General features: G+C 40.0%; 1 protein-coding gene across 1 annotated transcript; it reads left to right on the forward strand.

The window, feature by feature from the left end:
* The first annotated feature begins 426 nt into the window (after positions 1–426).
* LOC139542281 (carboxy-terminal domain RNA polymerase II polypeptide A small phosphatase 2-like) lies at positions 427–16,041 on the forward strand. Its single transcript, XM_071347516.1, has 7 exons — positions 427–1,060; positions 6,654–6,808; positions 8,023–8,127; positions 9,759–9,815; positions 10,596–10,688; positions 11,593–11,778; positions 13,993–16,041. Exons 1-7 carry the CDS (start codon positions 1,000–1,002, stop codon positions 14,116–14,118), a joined length of 783 nt encoding a protein of 260 aa, XP_071203617.1. The 5' UTR covers positions 427–999; the 3' UTR covers positions 14,119–16,041.
* Positions 16,042–16,229: the final 188 nt, after the last annotated feature.

Genomic DNA, 16,229 nt, shown 5'->3' on the forward strand with positions numbered 1-16,229 from the left:
ACAAAACAGATTATCATAGTTATGATGCACATAAATATATTTAGCAAAAAAGGAAACAATCATATACTGTGCATAAACTTCAATGATTCTTATGACCAGTTAGAAGTAATGTTTTTTTTTGTCATTACTGCAATTACTTAAGTACTGTGTATTTCAATGAATTAAAGATTGATAATATCAATGACAATATCAAATAAAACAATTTTATTATTATTATTGTTGTTATTATTCATATTATAATTATATGTTGATCTTTTTTGCCTAATTGAATAATGCAATTGATTTCAATCATGTTCATAATCACTCGACTTGTAACAAAACCAGCGCTGGAATTTTTAAGGTGTGGAGCGTGCAGAATAGCGAAGAATGCCTTTGCAACTCCCACTTTTCAAAGATCCAATCCGAAACTAGCAACGGTTTCAAGGCACCCTTGAAGTCCCGCCGAAGAAAAACAAAGCATTGGGGGAAAAACAAGTCTCACATTTAAAATCGAATTCTATTCATAACCATTTTTCATTTTCAGAAATATTACCGCCGATGTAATCTGTTTTATTCTCCTCCTCTCAGTAATCAATCAATTTGACGGTGTTGTTTATCTATTGTAAGGGGAACTTGAAACCGCCCCCTTGCCCCATTTCCTCGGTTGTTTTTCTTCTTTCGCCTGTATTCTCCATGTTGTTGGAGTGAAAATTGAGGACTTCGCAGAGACAGGAAGGGTCTGTTCGGGAAATATACTAGTGATAAAGTAAACCGAGAGGCGCAGCAGAGGGAATCGCAACGACGAAAACATATCCAAGCGCCCTGCCCCTCCCATGTGTGGACAACAGAAGAAGCGAGGAATAAAGAAACATTGTTGCTGATGAAATGTAGCCTCTTACAAATCCAACACAGCCACGGATGACAGTTATCAAGGCAAGTAACTTGTCAACATAACCTAATGAAGGCTGCTTATCTCTGTTTGGGGAACGGATTGGATTTTGAGGGCTCTGTGCTTGTCAGATGGAAAGTTCTATCATCACTCAAGTGCAGAAAGAAGACATTCAATTGTCACCGAAAACAGGTAGGATATGCTCCCGTTTTTATTGTTTGTTCTGATTAAACATGGGTTGATTTGATATGCAGAAGGTTCGTTAAGTTATGAAATGTAAGGTTGATGTAAACATGTTTCCAGCACGTCCATTTGACAGTTCCAACGTCGCGGACATTGCGCGCGACATTCTAGAGCGCACTACTCTTGACGGTCGGCTATCCAGCCTACTACACATTTGATTAATCTTGCATACAAATAGGCTATATTAAATGTCTATATTATATTTCATGATGTTTCAAACCCACACATGCAACTGATGCTGAACATGGATTGATTTTCAGTTATTATGGAACACCTGCATAATTGGAAAGTGTTTCCCCTCTGGTTCAAACACATTTTTGACAATGCGAGAGTAAAGGCTGTTTGAAAAACTGCATTACATTTGGTATGTAATCACGAATTCAAACCTGCAAAGAATATTAAAACAGTGTTTGTTGGCTATTGTAATTACAATATTTTACGCACATTATTGGACTTTCAAGACAATCAAATGATTCCGTTTTGTTGATGTTACAGTATTTATATGGATCAAAACAAGGTTATCTAATGCCATCTTACTAGATATTTAGGGATATGATTATAGCTAATAATAATAATTTAATAAATTGACAGACTGATCTTTTCGCGCGTAAAATGGTAAACCAAACCACCCCAGGCACCCCAGCATTTAGCCTGCCCTGTGTTTATGATTTATGCTTTATCTTATTTTCTAGTTGTTGTATGGCACCGTTCCATATTACTGTCACATCTGTCTAGAGCCATACACACAGCACAGCCATGTCTTGTTTTTGTTCGCAGGCTCAGCCTGGAGACAAATACATCAAGGCAGATCATTGCGCGCCAGTGTGGTACACTATCCGAATCTCATTCGAAAAATACCACAAATATACGATACAAAGATTGACAAGTGTATGAGTTTTTTTCTTTGGCTGTTGGAAATTAAACCTAAAACGGTTGCTGGTGAAAGATGACAAATATAACCGTAGAAATGCCAGGTGCCGCAGTCGGTGTTGACAGTGGTATGCACAAACACATGCCCTTCTCCCTCCTCCGCCCATTGTAAAGCGCGGTTTCAAAGATTCGTTGTTTTTATGCTTCTGGAACTTTGGTTTGAATTAAAGGGTAGGCCTGGTACTCTACTGGCACTGAGCCCTATAGCTCTGGGGGCCCCCAACCCCCCCAAAATGCAGATAGCATATAAACCATGGCAAAAAAAATCGAATTATAGGAAATTAGCTGTAAAACTGGCTAAATGTGTAGAATAGCGTGAGATTAGCTATAAAACTGCACATTTTTCTCTCGAGACCTTTGGCAATATGTGTAGAATTCCAGGAAATTCGTTTTGAAAATGCTAAATTCCCCCAGCCTCATTGCAAAATGTGTAGAATAGTAGGAGATTAGCTATAAAACTGCAAATAAAAATGTGCTCAGACTTTGCGGGCCTGTGAAACTGCGGCACGCCACTGTGTATTGCTCTTTGATTATGGTACAATACCAGATTGTGTGATAGGATAGCCCTTCTGCTCCTATGTTTGCTCAGTAGAGAAAAATATTATAGATTATTATATATTGGGTTTTTTCTCTTTTATTAGAATATTGTTTTCATATATTCAGGAATAGGCTTTTCTACCCTTTAAAATGGCTTTGGACCCCTATGCTCAGAGGTTCTTTCCCCCCTTTTGGCACTAGCATGTTATGTTTGTGTTGATGAAGGATATCCACAACATCAATCATTTTTACTATTACATGTACACTGATTGGCAATATGCCTATACAGGTCAGTTCTAAACAATTTCGGTAACACTTTATTTGAACGGTACCTAAAATCCTTATAAGGACTTCATAACACATTCATAACTCCATACATAACACATTCATAAGCAGTACATGAGCATTTCGTAAATGCTTAGCTATGCTAACAACTACATGAATACTGCAAATTTCCCCTTGTAGTTGTTTGACAATTACATTTTAGAAATGCTAAAGCACTTCTATTATGAATCTGTCCTTATGTAGGTGCCCTTCAAATATTGTTACAACAAATATTTTATTTTACAGAGAAAATGTTGAAAATGGCACTGGGCCCTAGTGCTCTGGGGGCCCCCAACCCCCCCAAACCCCCCCATGGCATATATTTTTCCTATGGCCCAAGGACGGGAGGTCTATTCTATATATTCTATTCTATATGTGTTGAATGATCACACCCAGGCCAGGGTCCTGTGTCCTGTATGTCTTTATATAGATAGAGTAGCATTTGAAAAAAGTCACATTGTGAACTCACAATTTAAATATATCCTTCATCTTAATGATTTTTTTTGAAACAATACAAAACATACACATACAAATGACAACATGCAGATGCACGCAAACATCCACAACATCACCCCTGCCTATCATTCCAATGGCTGCAGAAGCCCCCCCAAAGATGAAAGGAAGAGAATGAAGGAAGATGGAAGGAGATTAAATGTTAGGATCAAGGATGAAGGTTATGAATCAAGCAAGCGACTCATAATAACTGATTATTTTTTGCACCTAGCACTATACAAAATATGATGAGCACGATGACAATGTTCAGATGTGTGAACAAGGCTCCTGAAGATTTGCATTGAAACAACTTTTTATTTTAAAATATATTTTTTAATGAATCTCTTCGATAGCTGTAGTCAGTGTGTAACAGTATAACTTTAGTACGTCCCCTCGCCCCGACCTCGGGCGCGAACCAGGGACCCTCTGCACACATCAACAACAGTCACCCACGAAGCATCGTTACCCATCGCTCCACAAAAGCCGCGGCCCTTGCAGAGCAAGGGGCAACACTACTTCTAGGTTTCAGAGCAAGTGACGTAACTGATTGAAACGCTATTAGCGCGTACCCGCTAACTAGCTAGCCATTTCACATCTGTTACACTCACCCCCCTTTCAACCTCCTCCTTTTCCGCAGCAACCAGTGATCCGGGTCACGGCACCAATGTAACAGTATAACTTTAGTACGTCCCCTCGCCCCGACCGCGAACCAGGGACCCTCTGCACACATCAACAACAGTCACCCACGAAGCATCGTTACCCATCGCTCCACAAAAGCCGCGGCCCTTGCAGAGCAAGGGGCAACACTACTTCTAGGTTTCAGAGCAAGTGACGTAACTGATTGAAACGCTATTAGCGCGTACCCGCTAACTAGCTAGCCATTTCACATCCGTTACAAGTGCAGGCATCAATGTTTTGTATATCAGAGCCATCCATGCATTTAATTAGCATATAAACTCTCATACATACAGTACCAGTCAAAAGTTAGGACACACCTACTCATTCAAGGGTTTTTCTTATGTTTTAAAACTATTTTCTACGTTGTAGAATAATAGTGAAGACTTCAAAACTATGAAATAACACATGGATCATGTAGTAACCAAAAAAGTGTTAAACAAATCAAAATATATATTTGAGATTCTTCAAAGTAGCCACCCTTTGCCTTGATGACAGCTTTGCACACTCTTGGCATTCTCTCAACCAGCTTCATGAGGCACCTGGAATGCATTTCAATTAACAGGTGTGCCTTGTTAAAAGTACATTTATGGAATTTCTTTCCTTAATGTGTTTGAGCCAATCTGTTGTGTTGTGACAAGGTAGGGGTGGTATACAGATGATAGCCCTATTTGGTAAAAGACCAAGTCCATATTATGGCAAGAACAGCTCAAATAAGCAAAGAGAAACGACAGTCCATCATTAGTCCATCATCACATGAAGGTCAGTCAATCCGGAAGACCCAGAGTTACCTCTGCTGCAGAGGTTAAGTTCATTGGAGTTACCAGCCTCCGAAATTGCAGCCCAAATAAATGCTTCACAGAGTTCAAGTAACAGACACATCTCAAAATCAACTGTTCAGAGGAGACTGCGTGAATCAGGCCTTCATGGTTGAATTGCTGCAAAGAAACCACTACTAAAGGACACCAATAATAAGAAGAGACCTGCTTGGGCCAAGAAACAAGAGCAATGGACATTAGACTGGTGGAATTATGTCCTTTGGTCTGATGAGTCCAAATTTGAGATTTTTATTTCCAACCGCCGTATCTTTGTGAGACACAGAGTAGGTGAACGGATGGTCTCTGCATGTGTGGTTCACACCGTGAAGCATGGAGGAGGAGGTGTGATGGTGTGGGGGTGCTTTGCTGGTGACACTGTCTGTGATTTATTTAGAATTCAAGGCACACTTAACCAGCATGGCTACCACAGCATTCTGCAGCAATACGCCATCCCATCTGGTCTGTGCTTAGTGGGACTAGCATTTGTTTTTCAACAGGACAATGACCAAACACACCTCCAGGCTGTGTAAGGGCTATTTGACCAAGAAGGAGAGTGATGGAGTGTTGCATCGATGACCTGGCCTCCACAATCACCCGACCTCAACCCAATTGAGATGGTTTGGGATGAGTTGGACCGCAGAGTGAAGGAAAAGCAGCCAACAAGTGCTCAGCATATGTGGGAACTCCTTCAAGACTGTTGGAAAAGCATTCCAGGTGACTACCTCATGAATCTGGTTGAGAGAATGCCAAGAGTGTGCAAAGCTGTCATCAAGGCAAAGGGTGGCTACTTTTGAAGAATCTAAAATCTAAAATATATTTTGATTTGTTTAACACTTTTTTTGGTTACTACATGATTCCATATGTGTTGTTTCATAGTTTTGATGTCTTCACTATTATTCTACAATGTAGAAAATAGTAAAGAATTAAGAAAAACCCCTTGAACGAGTCAGTGTTTCCAAACATTTGACTGGTACTGTATATTAACATAGGTGCTATGCAAATCCAATCCAACCAAATAATAGATGCTAATTTCCCCCAGTAGTGGAACCTCTGTGAACTAGGACACATTTTTACAGTGACTGATCAAAGGGGGCTTGGAGCATTGAGGTGTGACTGGCTTCAGCTTGCTCCGCTCCAGCCAGAGGTCTTGTTCCAGGAGAGTCAGTGAAATGGTTGGAATGTTTTCTGTCTGTGTTTTCTACAGCAGAAAGTACTGTCTGTGTCCCAAATGGCACCCTACTCCCTATGCACAACTTCTGACCAGTGCCACAGGGCCCTGGTCACAAGTAATGCACTCAATAGGGAATAGGCTGCCATTTGAGACACAGTCACTGCCTAGTGAAGAGTGTGGGTTTTCCCGCCCTCTCTGTGATTATATAACATGTACCAGCCCCTTCCAGCGGCAGCAACCTCATTAAACCCAGAGTGTGTGTGTGCGTGTATATGTGTGTGTATGCGTGTGTGTCCTTGCTCCCTTTCGTAAAGGGAGCAAGGAGTTCATTCTACATTATGTACAGCAACGATGTCTCTCAAAATGGGGGAAATCCTCCTTACTTCTTCATGGGAAAAGAAATGTACAACATCATACATTTCCCTCACCCCATCCGTCTACTTGGCTTATAAGAACCTTCATTGCCGTGTGAGAATGAGCATAATGTGTTGGTGAATATCATTTTCATATCACCCAGTTTGAATCAAAAGCTTGGTTATGTCACAGCTAATTGTCACACACATTAAAAGCATTCTTATTTTTGCCCTCATGACAGGCCAGGTGAGCAGGTCTTCTCCGAAGAAGCCTAGGAGCTGTAACCTCTTCAAAGCACTTTTCTGTTGCCTCAGAGGAGCACAGGCTGCCCCCAAACCACTGCCACCTTCCCAGGATGCATTGCTGGAGCCACAGGACAATGGGGACGTTGTCAAGGTAACATAATTTATTCCTCTCAGTATCTCGGCAGCATTGTTGTTGTAATTATCCATATCAGAAATAGTGTATGGACTGTTGTTTGCTGTATTTCAACCAAGTATGGGACTTTTATGTAGCCTAAAAAGTGTCATTTTGCATTTTGTTGTGTTTGCAAAGCTTGTTTGGACACTTTAAGCAGATTCTAAATAAAATGTTTTTTTCCCCACAAAGTTTCACACATTATAATTTGATATGATACTCTTGTGTGTACAGCTAAGTGTTTTTTGTCAAACAACTATCAGGCTTTTTATTTTACCACGGTCAAGTGCCTCATCACGTGTTTAACTACTCTAGCATAATTGCAGGAAAAGCATAAAATAACTACATCGGAAATGGATAGCTTTCCTCTGTTGAGCAATACCTATTGTCCCGTGAGAATGTGTGGGATTATTGCCTGTGGATGTTATAACAGCATGTTGCAATATGAAGTAGCTGCTGCACCTGTTGTGAACATCTTGAACACCACCATGACGGTTGGCGGCTACAGAGTAGTTTTAGGTCTGTTCACATAGATCTCCTACGATAAGAAAGCTGAGTGAATTGCAATCCACTAAGGCAAAACAGCGGTGCAGAGGGCCTACAAAGAGTGGATAATGTGATGTGCATGTCAGTTCATGTGGGAGACATAAGATATGTTAGAGATGTACAGTATTTAGTACACGGTGCGTCATAACCGATGTGTACAGAAGCATGGAAAGGTGTTGTTGCCCACTGGCCACTTGTGAGGCTGTCAGGTGTAGATGGGCGTTAGCACCATGTAACAGGGGCTAATGAGCTTCATGTTTGTTCATATTACCTAGTGTCCTCCAGGCAGCACTGGAGCAGTGAGGAAGCAGTATCTGTTGTGAGGCCTGGGTATTGTTTGCGTCTCTGAATTGAATCTGATGTAACATGTTTATATATGTACAGTATAGACCCTATAGCCTATCAAGTCCATCTGCTGTCAACAGCCCATAGGTGTTACACTACAACACTGTTATTTTACTGTAGTTGCATTGGTTGGTGGAAATCTATAAATGTCATTTGATTTTTAAGGCTAGTAGAGTGAGGAAGTGTTGATGAAGCATAAAGCCAGCCTAATAAAACGGGCAAGATGTGTTGTTGTCCCCAATGAGTGCTCTTTACAGATACAGTAGTGACCTTGGTCTGTACTCTTGTCTCCTCCACCACAGCTCTCATCTGGACCCAGCCTGCTGCCGGAGATGACACCTCAGGACCAGGGGAAGATATGTGTGGTCATAGACCTGGATGAAACACTGGTGCATAGCTCATTCAAGGTAGCTACTGACCTTTATTTAACTCTCACTGTAACTACTGCTGTTGTCAACTCACTGTTATAGGGTTTTGTATGGGTATTTGTTTCAACAGTAGTTAAGAGGAAATATCATAAAGTTAATAATGCTTTTCTTTGTTATATGTACACTACCGTTCAAAAGTTTGGGGTCGTTTAAAAATATCCTTGTTTTTGGAAGAAAAGCAAAAAATGTTGTCCATTAAAATAACATCATATTGATCAGAAATACAGTGTTGACATTGTTAATGTTGAAATGACTATTGTAGCTGGAAACGGCTGATTTTTTAAATGGAATATCTACATAGGCGTACAGAGGCCCATTATCAGCAACCATCACTCCTGTGTTCCAATGGCACGTTGTGTTAGCTAATCCAAGTTTATCATTTTAAAAGGCTAATTGATCATTAGAAAACCCTTTTGCAATTATGTTAGCATAGCTGAAAACTGTTGTTCTAATTAAAGAAGCAACAAAACTGGCCTTCTTTAGACTAGTTGAGTATCTAGAGCATCAGCATTTGTGGGTTCGATTACAGGCTCAAAATGGCTAGAAACAAAGAACTTTCTTATGAAACTCGTCAGTCTATTCTTGTTCGGAGAAATTAAGGTTATTCCATGCGAGAAATTTCTCGTACAACGCTGTGTACTACTCCCTTCACAGAACAGCGCAAACTGGCTCTAACCAGAATAGAAAGAGGAGTGTGAGGCCCCTGTGCACAACTGAGCAAGAGGACAAGTACATTAGAGTGTCTAGTTTGAGAAACAGACGCCTCACAAGTCCTCAACTGGCAGCTTCATTAAATAGTAGCCACAAAACACCAGTCTCAACGTCAACCGTGAAGAGGCGACTCCGGGATGCTGGCCTTCTAGGCAGAGTTGCAAAGAAAAAGCCATATCTCAGACTGGCCAATAAAAAGAAAAGATTAAGATGGGCAAGAGAACACAGACACTGGACAGATGAACTCTGCCTAGAAGGCCAGCATCCCGGAGTCGCCTCTTCACTGATCTTCAGTTTCTTGGCAATTTCTCCCATGCAATAGCCTTCATTTCTCAGAACAAGCATAGACTGACGAGTTTTATATGAAAGTTCTTTGTTTCTAGCCATTTTGAGCCTGTAGTCGAACCCACAAATACATGCTCTAGATACTCAACTAGTCTAAAGAAGGCCAGTTTTGTTGCTTCTTTAATCAGAACAACAGTTTTCAGCTGTGCTAACATAATTGCTAAAGGGTTTTCTAATGATCAATTAGCCTTTTACAATGATAAACTTGGATTAGCTAACACAACATGCCATTGGAACACAGGAGTGATGGTTGCTGATAATGGGCCTCTGTACGCCTATGTAGATATTTCATTAAAAAATCAGCCGTTTCCAGCTTCAATAGTCATTTACAACATTAACAATGACTACACTGTATTTCTGATCAATTTGATGTTATTTGAATGTACAACAAATTTGCTTTTCTTTCACAAACAAGGACATTTCTAAGTGACTCCAAATTTTTGAACAGTAGTGTATATTATATTTATGTGGTTATTATAATCCAGGTCTTAGTGATTTTATCTTATGTAATTGCATTAAAATGTTCAACGGCTCCCTCTGTGTTCTTTCCTTAGCCTATTAGTAATGCAGACTTCATAGTGCCTGTGGAGATTGAGGGGACCACACACCAGGTAAAATATATGAACTAAATGCAGTATGTGTGCGCTTGTCGAGTCGGGTAGCTTGGCGTTCATGTACTGTATGTTGATGTGTTCAGAGTTCAGTGTTTGCTGAGCTTAAAATAGGATGGGTTTTAGGACAGATGAGGTTTGTTATGGGCGCTATGAGCCCTCTAGTGGACAGATGTGAGGTTGAATGGGAAAGGAAGTGTAAGCGTAAAAATAAAAGGAAGTCATTTCAGCATAGTTAGTTCACCTTTCATAAATAAGTAATGCTATAATTTTAGAGCACACTTTTAGAGAAAATGTGGAACAGAATTTACTCATCAATGCACTGCACCGGGGATAATAATTCAACACTGTGTTGTGTCCTTTGCATGCAGAACTTCATGCAAAAAATGCATATGCACAACTGCGCATGTGAGTACTGTCGTTTGGTTTGGGATTCTTCACCATGGGCCTCTGCCTGGTTCAAGTAATCCAGGATAGGCTGGTTAACACATGCACGGCCTGTTCTTGATTACTTGTTTCAGGAACTGTCCACCAGCAACTGGAATGGACACAATGACAACAACAATTTAATGTAATGTGGAACAAATATAAGTATGACTACAGAGGAAGAGTGAATATTATAATAATAATATAATACTCCATTACTATGTAATTCCAAAGCAATTAGTAAAGTAATACGAATGTTGTTACTGTAGTAATGATAGTGTTATTACATAGCTAGGTATAAGGGCAACATAATGCAAAGTGTTACAAAACATTAATTCCAGGTGTTTGTTTCAGGTATACGTGCTGAAGAGGCCGTATGTGGATGAGTTCCTACAGCGAATGGGAGAGCTGTTTGAGTGTATTCTGTTTACTGCCAGTCTTGCCAAGGTAAACTGAAAAATAATAGTAAAACATTGTTGTTATGACATTTCTCTATTATTCTTCTTGAGAAGATTACTCTTCATTTTGAATACTAGTTTAGGAAGTCTTAAATGTTTTTCTCTTTCCCAACCCTCTGTAGCCTTTTCCCCATGCGTTAGATGACATTTGTAGTGCCAAAACCTGCTTTGTGAATTTGCATATAAGGAGCTAGCATACATTTTCAATGTAACGTGTAGTTACAGTTGTGGTCAACTATATTGGCACCCTTGCACAATTATATATATATTTTTTAAATAAGTTGAAATAGAAAAAAAAATTGGTGTTCACACTTCAAAGTAAAAACAAAATGGCCCGGACTTAAATATAAAAAATGTATTTGGTCGGAGGCAAGTTATTCTCATTTATTGTGTTATTTATCTCACCTGCGGGAAGTTACACATTTTTTTATTTATTTAACTAGGCAAGTCAGTTAAGAACAAATTCTTATTTACAATGACGGCCTACCCGGCCAAACTCTTACCCAGATGACACTGGGCTAATTGTGCGCCGCCCTATGGGACTCCCAATCACGCCGGTTGTGATACAGCCTGGAATCGAACCACGGTCTGTAGTGACGACTCTGCACTGAGATGCAGTGCCTTAGACCGCTGCGCCACTCGGGAGCCCAAAAGTTAAGGGTGCATACAGGGTAAAAATAGCCATTCAACCAGTTTTGAAAAGAAAAAATTGAACATTCAGCCCCATTTTAAAGTGCAAGGGTGCCAGAATATTTGACCGCAACTGTACATTATTAGTAGCTTGGGTCAACCTTGGTGACACCTTACCCCCTACTCTCCATTCCCCGCTTCTGGTCTTGCCCTTTCCTGCATTCCCTGACCCCCCTCTCCCCCTTTTCCTTACCCTCCCCTAGTATGCAGACCCAGTGACTGACCTGTTGGATCAGTGTGGGGTGTTCCGGGCGCGGCTGTTCCGGGAGTCCTGTGTGTTCCATCAGGGTTTCTATGTCAAAGACCTCAGCCTACTGGGCAGAGAGCTCCATAAGACCCTCATCTTGGACAACTCTCCTGCTTCATACATCTTCCACCCTGAGAATGCTGTGAGTTTGGGTTTCATTCAACTTCTTTCAACTCAACTGTGACCTCTTTCAGGATTCAAACTGATAATTAACATGATATTATTTCACATTTTACTGCATTCTATTCTATTCACTTTTTAAAGGTTTAACCTTATATTACACTTAAAATAACTGTCCAGTGTTCCCAGATTTCCATGTAATATGACCTATAATTAATTACAATATGAGTGAAATAGTTTTTCTTAAAAATAATTGTAATAAAGTATGTTAAAAAGCAGCTTTTCTGTGATATGGTGTGGGCCTACCTCAACAACAGATTGGTGTGGGCGTATACCCGTCCTAAAAAATATTCAGGCTAGTAGGATGACATCATCCTCTATGAGGAAATAGCAAGCATTTTTTTAAACGGTCTGTTTTGAGATGTTAGTGTTTTCACTTCCATTTATGCCTTGGCCACATACAGAGCATTCGGAAAGAATTCAGACCCCTTCCCTTTTCCACATTTTGTTACGTTACAGCCTTATTCTCAAATGGATTACATAAATTTTTTTGCTCATCAATCTACACACAATACCCATAATGACAAAGCGAAAACAGGTTTTTAGAAATGTTTGCAAATTTATTACAAAAAAACCCACAAAAAAAACAGAAATGCCTTATTTACATAAGTATTCAGAACCTTTGCTATGAGACTCGAAATTGAGCTCAGGTACATCCTGTTTCCATTTATCGTCCTTGAGATGTTTCTACAATTTGATTGGAATGCACCGGTGGTAAATTAAATTGATTGGACATGATTTGGAAAGGCACACACCTGTCTATATAAGGTCCCACAGTTGTCAGAGCAAAAACCAAGCCATGAGATCTAAGGAATTTTCCGTAGAGCTTCGAGACAGGATTGTGTCGAGGCACAGATCTGGGGAAGGGTACCAAAACATTTCTGCAGCATTGGAGGTCCCCAAAAACACAGTGACCTCCGTCATTCTTAAATGGAAAAAGTTTGGAACCACGAAGACTCTTCCTAGGGCTGGCCGCCCGGCCAAACTAAGCAATCGAGGGGAGAAGGGCCTTGGTCAGGTGACCAAGAACCTGATGGTCGCTCTGACAGAGCTTCAGAAGTCCTCTGTGGAGATGCGAGAACCTTCCAAAAGGACAACCATCTCTGCAGCACTCTACCAATCAGGCCTTTATGGTAGAGTGGCCAGACGGCAGCCACTCCTCAGTAAAAGGCACATGACAGCCCACATAGAGTTTGCCAAAAGGCACCTAAAGACTCTCAGACCATGAGAGACAAGTTTGTCTGGTCTGATGAAACCAAGACTGAACTCTTTGGCCTGAATGCCAAGCTCCATGTCTGGAGGAAACCTGGCACCATCCCTATAGTGAAGCATGGTGGTGGCAGCATCATGCTGTGGGGATGTTTTTCAATGCCAGGGACTGGGAGACTAGTCAGATTCGAGGTAAAGATGAATTGTGCAAAGTACAGAAAGATCCTTGATGAAACCCTGCTCTAAAGCGCTCAGGCTGAGGCGAAGGTTAACCTTCCAACAGGACAACGACCCTAAGCACACAGCCAAGACAACACAGGAGTGGCTTCGGGACAAGTCTCTGAATGTCCTTGAGTGGCCCAGCCAGAGCCCGGACTTGAACGAGATCGAACATCTCTGGAGAGACCTGAAAATAGCTGTGCAGCGACGCTCCCCATCCAACCTGACAGAGCTTGAGAGGAGCTACAGAGAAGAATGAGAGAAACTCCCCAAATACAGGTGTGCCAAGCTTGTAGGGTTATACCCAAGAAAACTTGAGGCTGTAATTGCTGCCAAAGGTGCTTCAACAAAGTACTGAGTAAAGGCTCTGAATTGAATTTAGCGCATGTTTTTTTTAAATACATTTGCAAAAATAAAAATAAACAGTTTTTGCTTTGTCATTATGGGGTATTGTGTGTAGATTAATGAGGGGGGGAAAAACTATTTAATCAATTTTTGAATAAGGCTGTAACGTAACAAAATGTGGAGAAAGTCAAGGGGTCTGAATACTTTCCGAATGCGCTGTATGAGTATAGGATGAGTCAACAACATTATTATTTTGGTTTGAGTTAACAGAATATGAACTTAAGATTTAGCACAGATATATACATTTTGATATATACAACAAGAATATACAGTTTGTTAATATCCTAACACTGCAAACAAAGCATTAGTAAATGAGTGAATGGTTTCTCTGTTGCTCCCTCAGGTTCCTGTGGTGTCCTGGTTTGATGATGTGGAGGATTCTGAGCTGCTCCACCTGCTGCCGGTGTTTGAAGACCTGAGTCAGGCTGAAGACGTCTACGTCAGACTGGGGGAGCTAAGAGTGCCATGATGGAGGCGGGAGAGGACCCTGCTCTCACTGCCAGACTAGCCAGCACCTGGCCCAGAACATACACACCACCATAGAAATAGAAAAATAACTTTCTATTCATATAACATTGTATTTGTATGCTCAACAGCCAGAGACACATGCAGTGTATTTGGTTCAGACGAGCACTTCATGACATTCTAAGGCCTTTTCTCTGAGACTGAACATCTGTCTGTCTGTCAATCACTGTCTGACAATCTGAGCCAAAATACCGTAGAGTACTGCAATCACTCCAAATGAATATGAATAAAGTGGTTATTTTCTGCCAGACCAGAGGCCTGAATGGCCTGATCTAACTCAGGACACTTGTATCATTGTGCCTTTTTTTTCTCTTAACAAACACAAAAACCAAGCAGCTTAAACTGCTTTAATGATTTTTTTTCTTCCAATCTCACTATGCAATCCTCTTCTGTAATCATGGTGGACTACAGTGCTACTTGTTATACGGGTGGGTCACAATCATATCCAGAATGCCAACGGAATGTATTCTTTACATTTTCCTGGATATATGACCAGTCAGCATATGCTCATGTACTATACGGTTAACGGGTGTTTAAGTATGTAAATATTTGTATTATTTACTGTAAAATGGCCAACAAAGCAAAATTCCTCTCCAATAAGTACTGAATACATTGTAAGTAAATCATTTTGATGAGCTTAAAATATTAGCAACATTATATATATTTTTATGATTAACATACAATGGTGGTATAAAGTTTTATAAAGCTCTTTGAGTTTATCATTTGGAACGAACTTCTTTAATCTGGTCACTTGAATGCCAACACAACCGATGGCATGGTTGTAGGCTGCTCAGCAGAAGTACAGTATAGTGTCGCTCTTGGAATATTTGGTCCAGTCTTAACACATTTATTTTTCTGGTTTTCTTGTAATACTAAATGACAGAAGGTGCACTATTTGTTTTGATAATTAAGACTGCTAAAAGAAGTGACAACTGCATTTCTAATTCAGTCAGAGATATATGCACCCTTATGCCATGCTGAATGTGGTCAAATACTGTATTAACAAAACTATATGTAATTGTGGTACTCCTAATGCTGAATTATTTTATTTTTTACAGTTTGTGTTCATTTGTGTCATTATTTGCCCACTGCAAATGAGGTTATCAAAACAACAATATTCAAAACCTCTGCCAAATTATCATTTGTGGCTAGTATTTTTGGATTGTGTAAAGTTAATCACATATTTTCCTCCAAACTGTGCCTTTCAAACATTGCTCCTCGAATCATCGTAGATGAAACCAACAACATTGTGTTATCAAAAAACAATAACCAAATTCAGGGGGTAGATGTTTGTTATACCATTACTGTAGTATATTGCCATTCCACAAACAATGATGGAAACCAGGATTATTTTATGTGGGTACAATCAAGTTGTTTTTATAATGTTTTTTTGTTTTTTTATTGTGTACATTGATCACTTAAGACATTTGAATGAATGTTTACCAATCCTAATGAATAACCAAAGATATCTGGTTGTTGATATTGTGTAGATTTAGTTGTTCTCATTGACATTGTTATAATTAAACAAAATAAAGCTACATGTAAATTGTAAATCATGAACACACATTTAGGCCTATACATTGTTGTTTAGTGTAAGATGGGTCACACTTCCAATAGGGCGCCAGGTAGTCTAGCGGCGAAGAGCGTTGGGTTAGTAACCGAAAGGTTGCTGGTTTGAATCACTGAGCCGACTAGGTGAAAAATCTGTCGATGTGCCCTTGAGCAAGGCACTTAACCCGGAATTGCTCCTGTAAATCACTCTGGATAAAAACAAATGTTAGGCCTACAGGATAGCTTTTGGCAAGAAATAAGTGTATATTGGACGCAAACTGGGCAAAAATTGCCAAAATAAAGTTGGATTATGTTTCCTTGTCTATTTGTGTTTTTTGTAGAGATTGTGAAATGTTTTGTATTACAAATGTAAAACATATGTCCATCCCATTGGATTTGAGGCATATAATATACAGAAATGTACATTATTTTTTGCTACGAAATAAGCAAAGCCTTTGGGTGACAGCGAGAGAAAACAAGCATATACGCTTGCTATTGCTATAG

This window comes from Salvelinus alpinus, chromosome 17 (assembly GCF_045679555.1).
Source record: "Salvelinus alpinus chromosome 17, SLU_Salpinus.1, whole genome shotgun sequence".
In the NCBI taxonomy this organism is placed as follows: domain Eukaryota; kingdom Metazoa; phylum Chordata; class Actinopteri; order Salmoniformes; family Salmonidae; genus Salvelinus; species Salvelinus alpinus.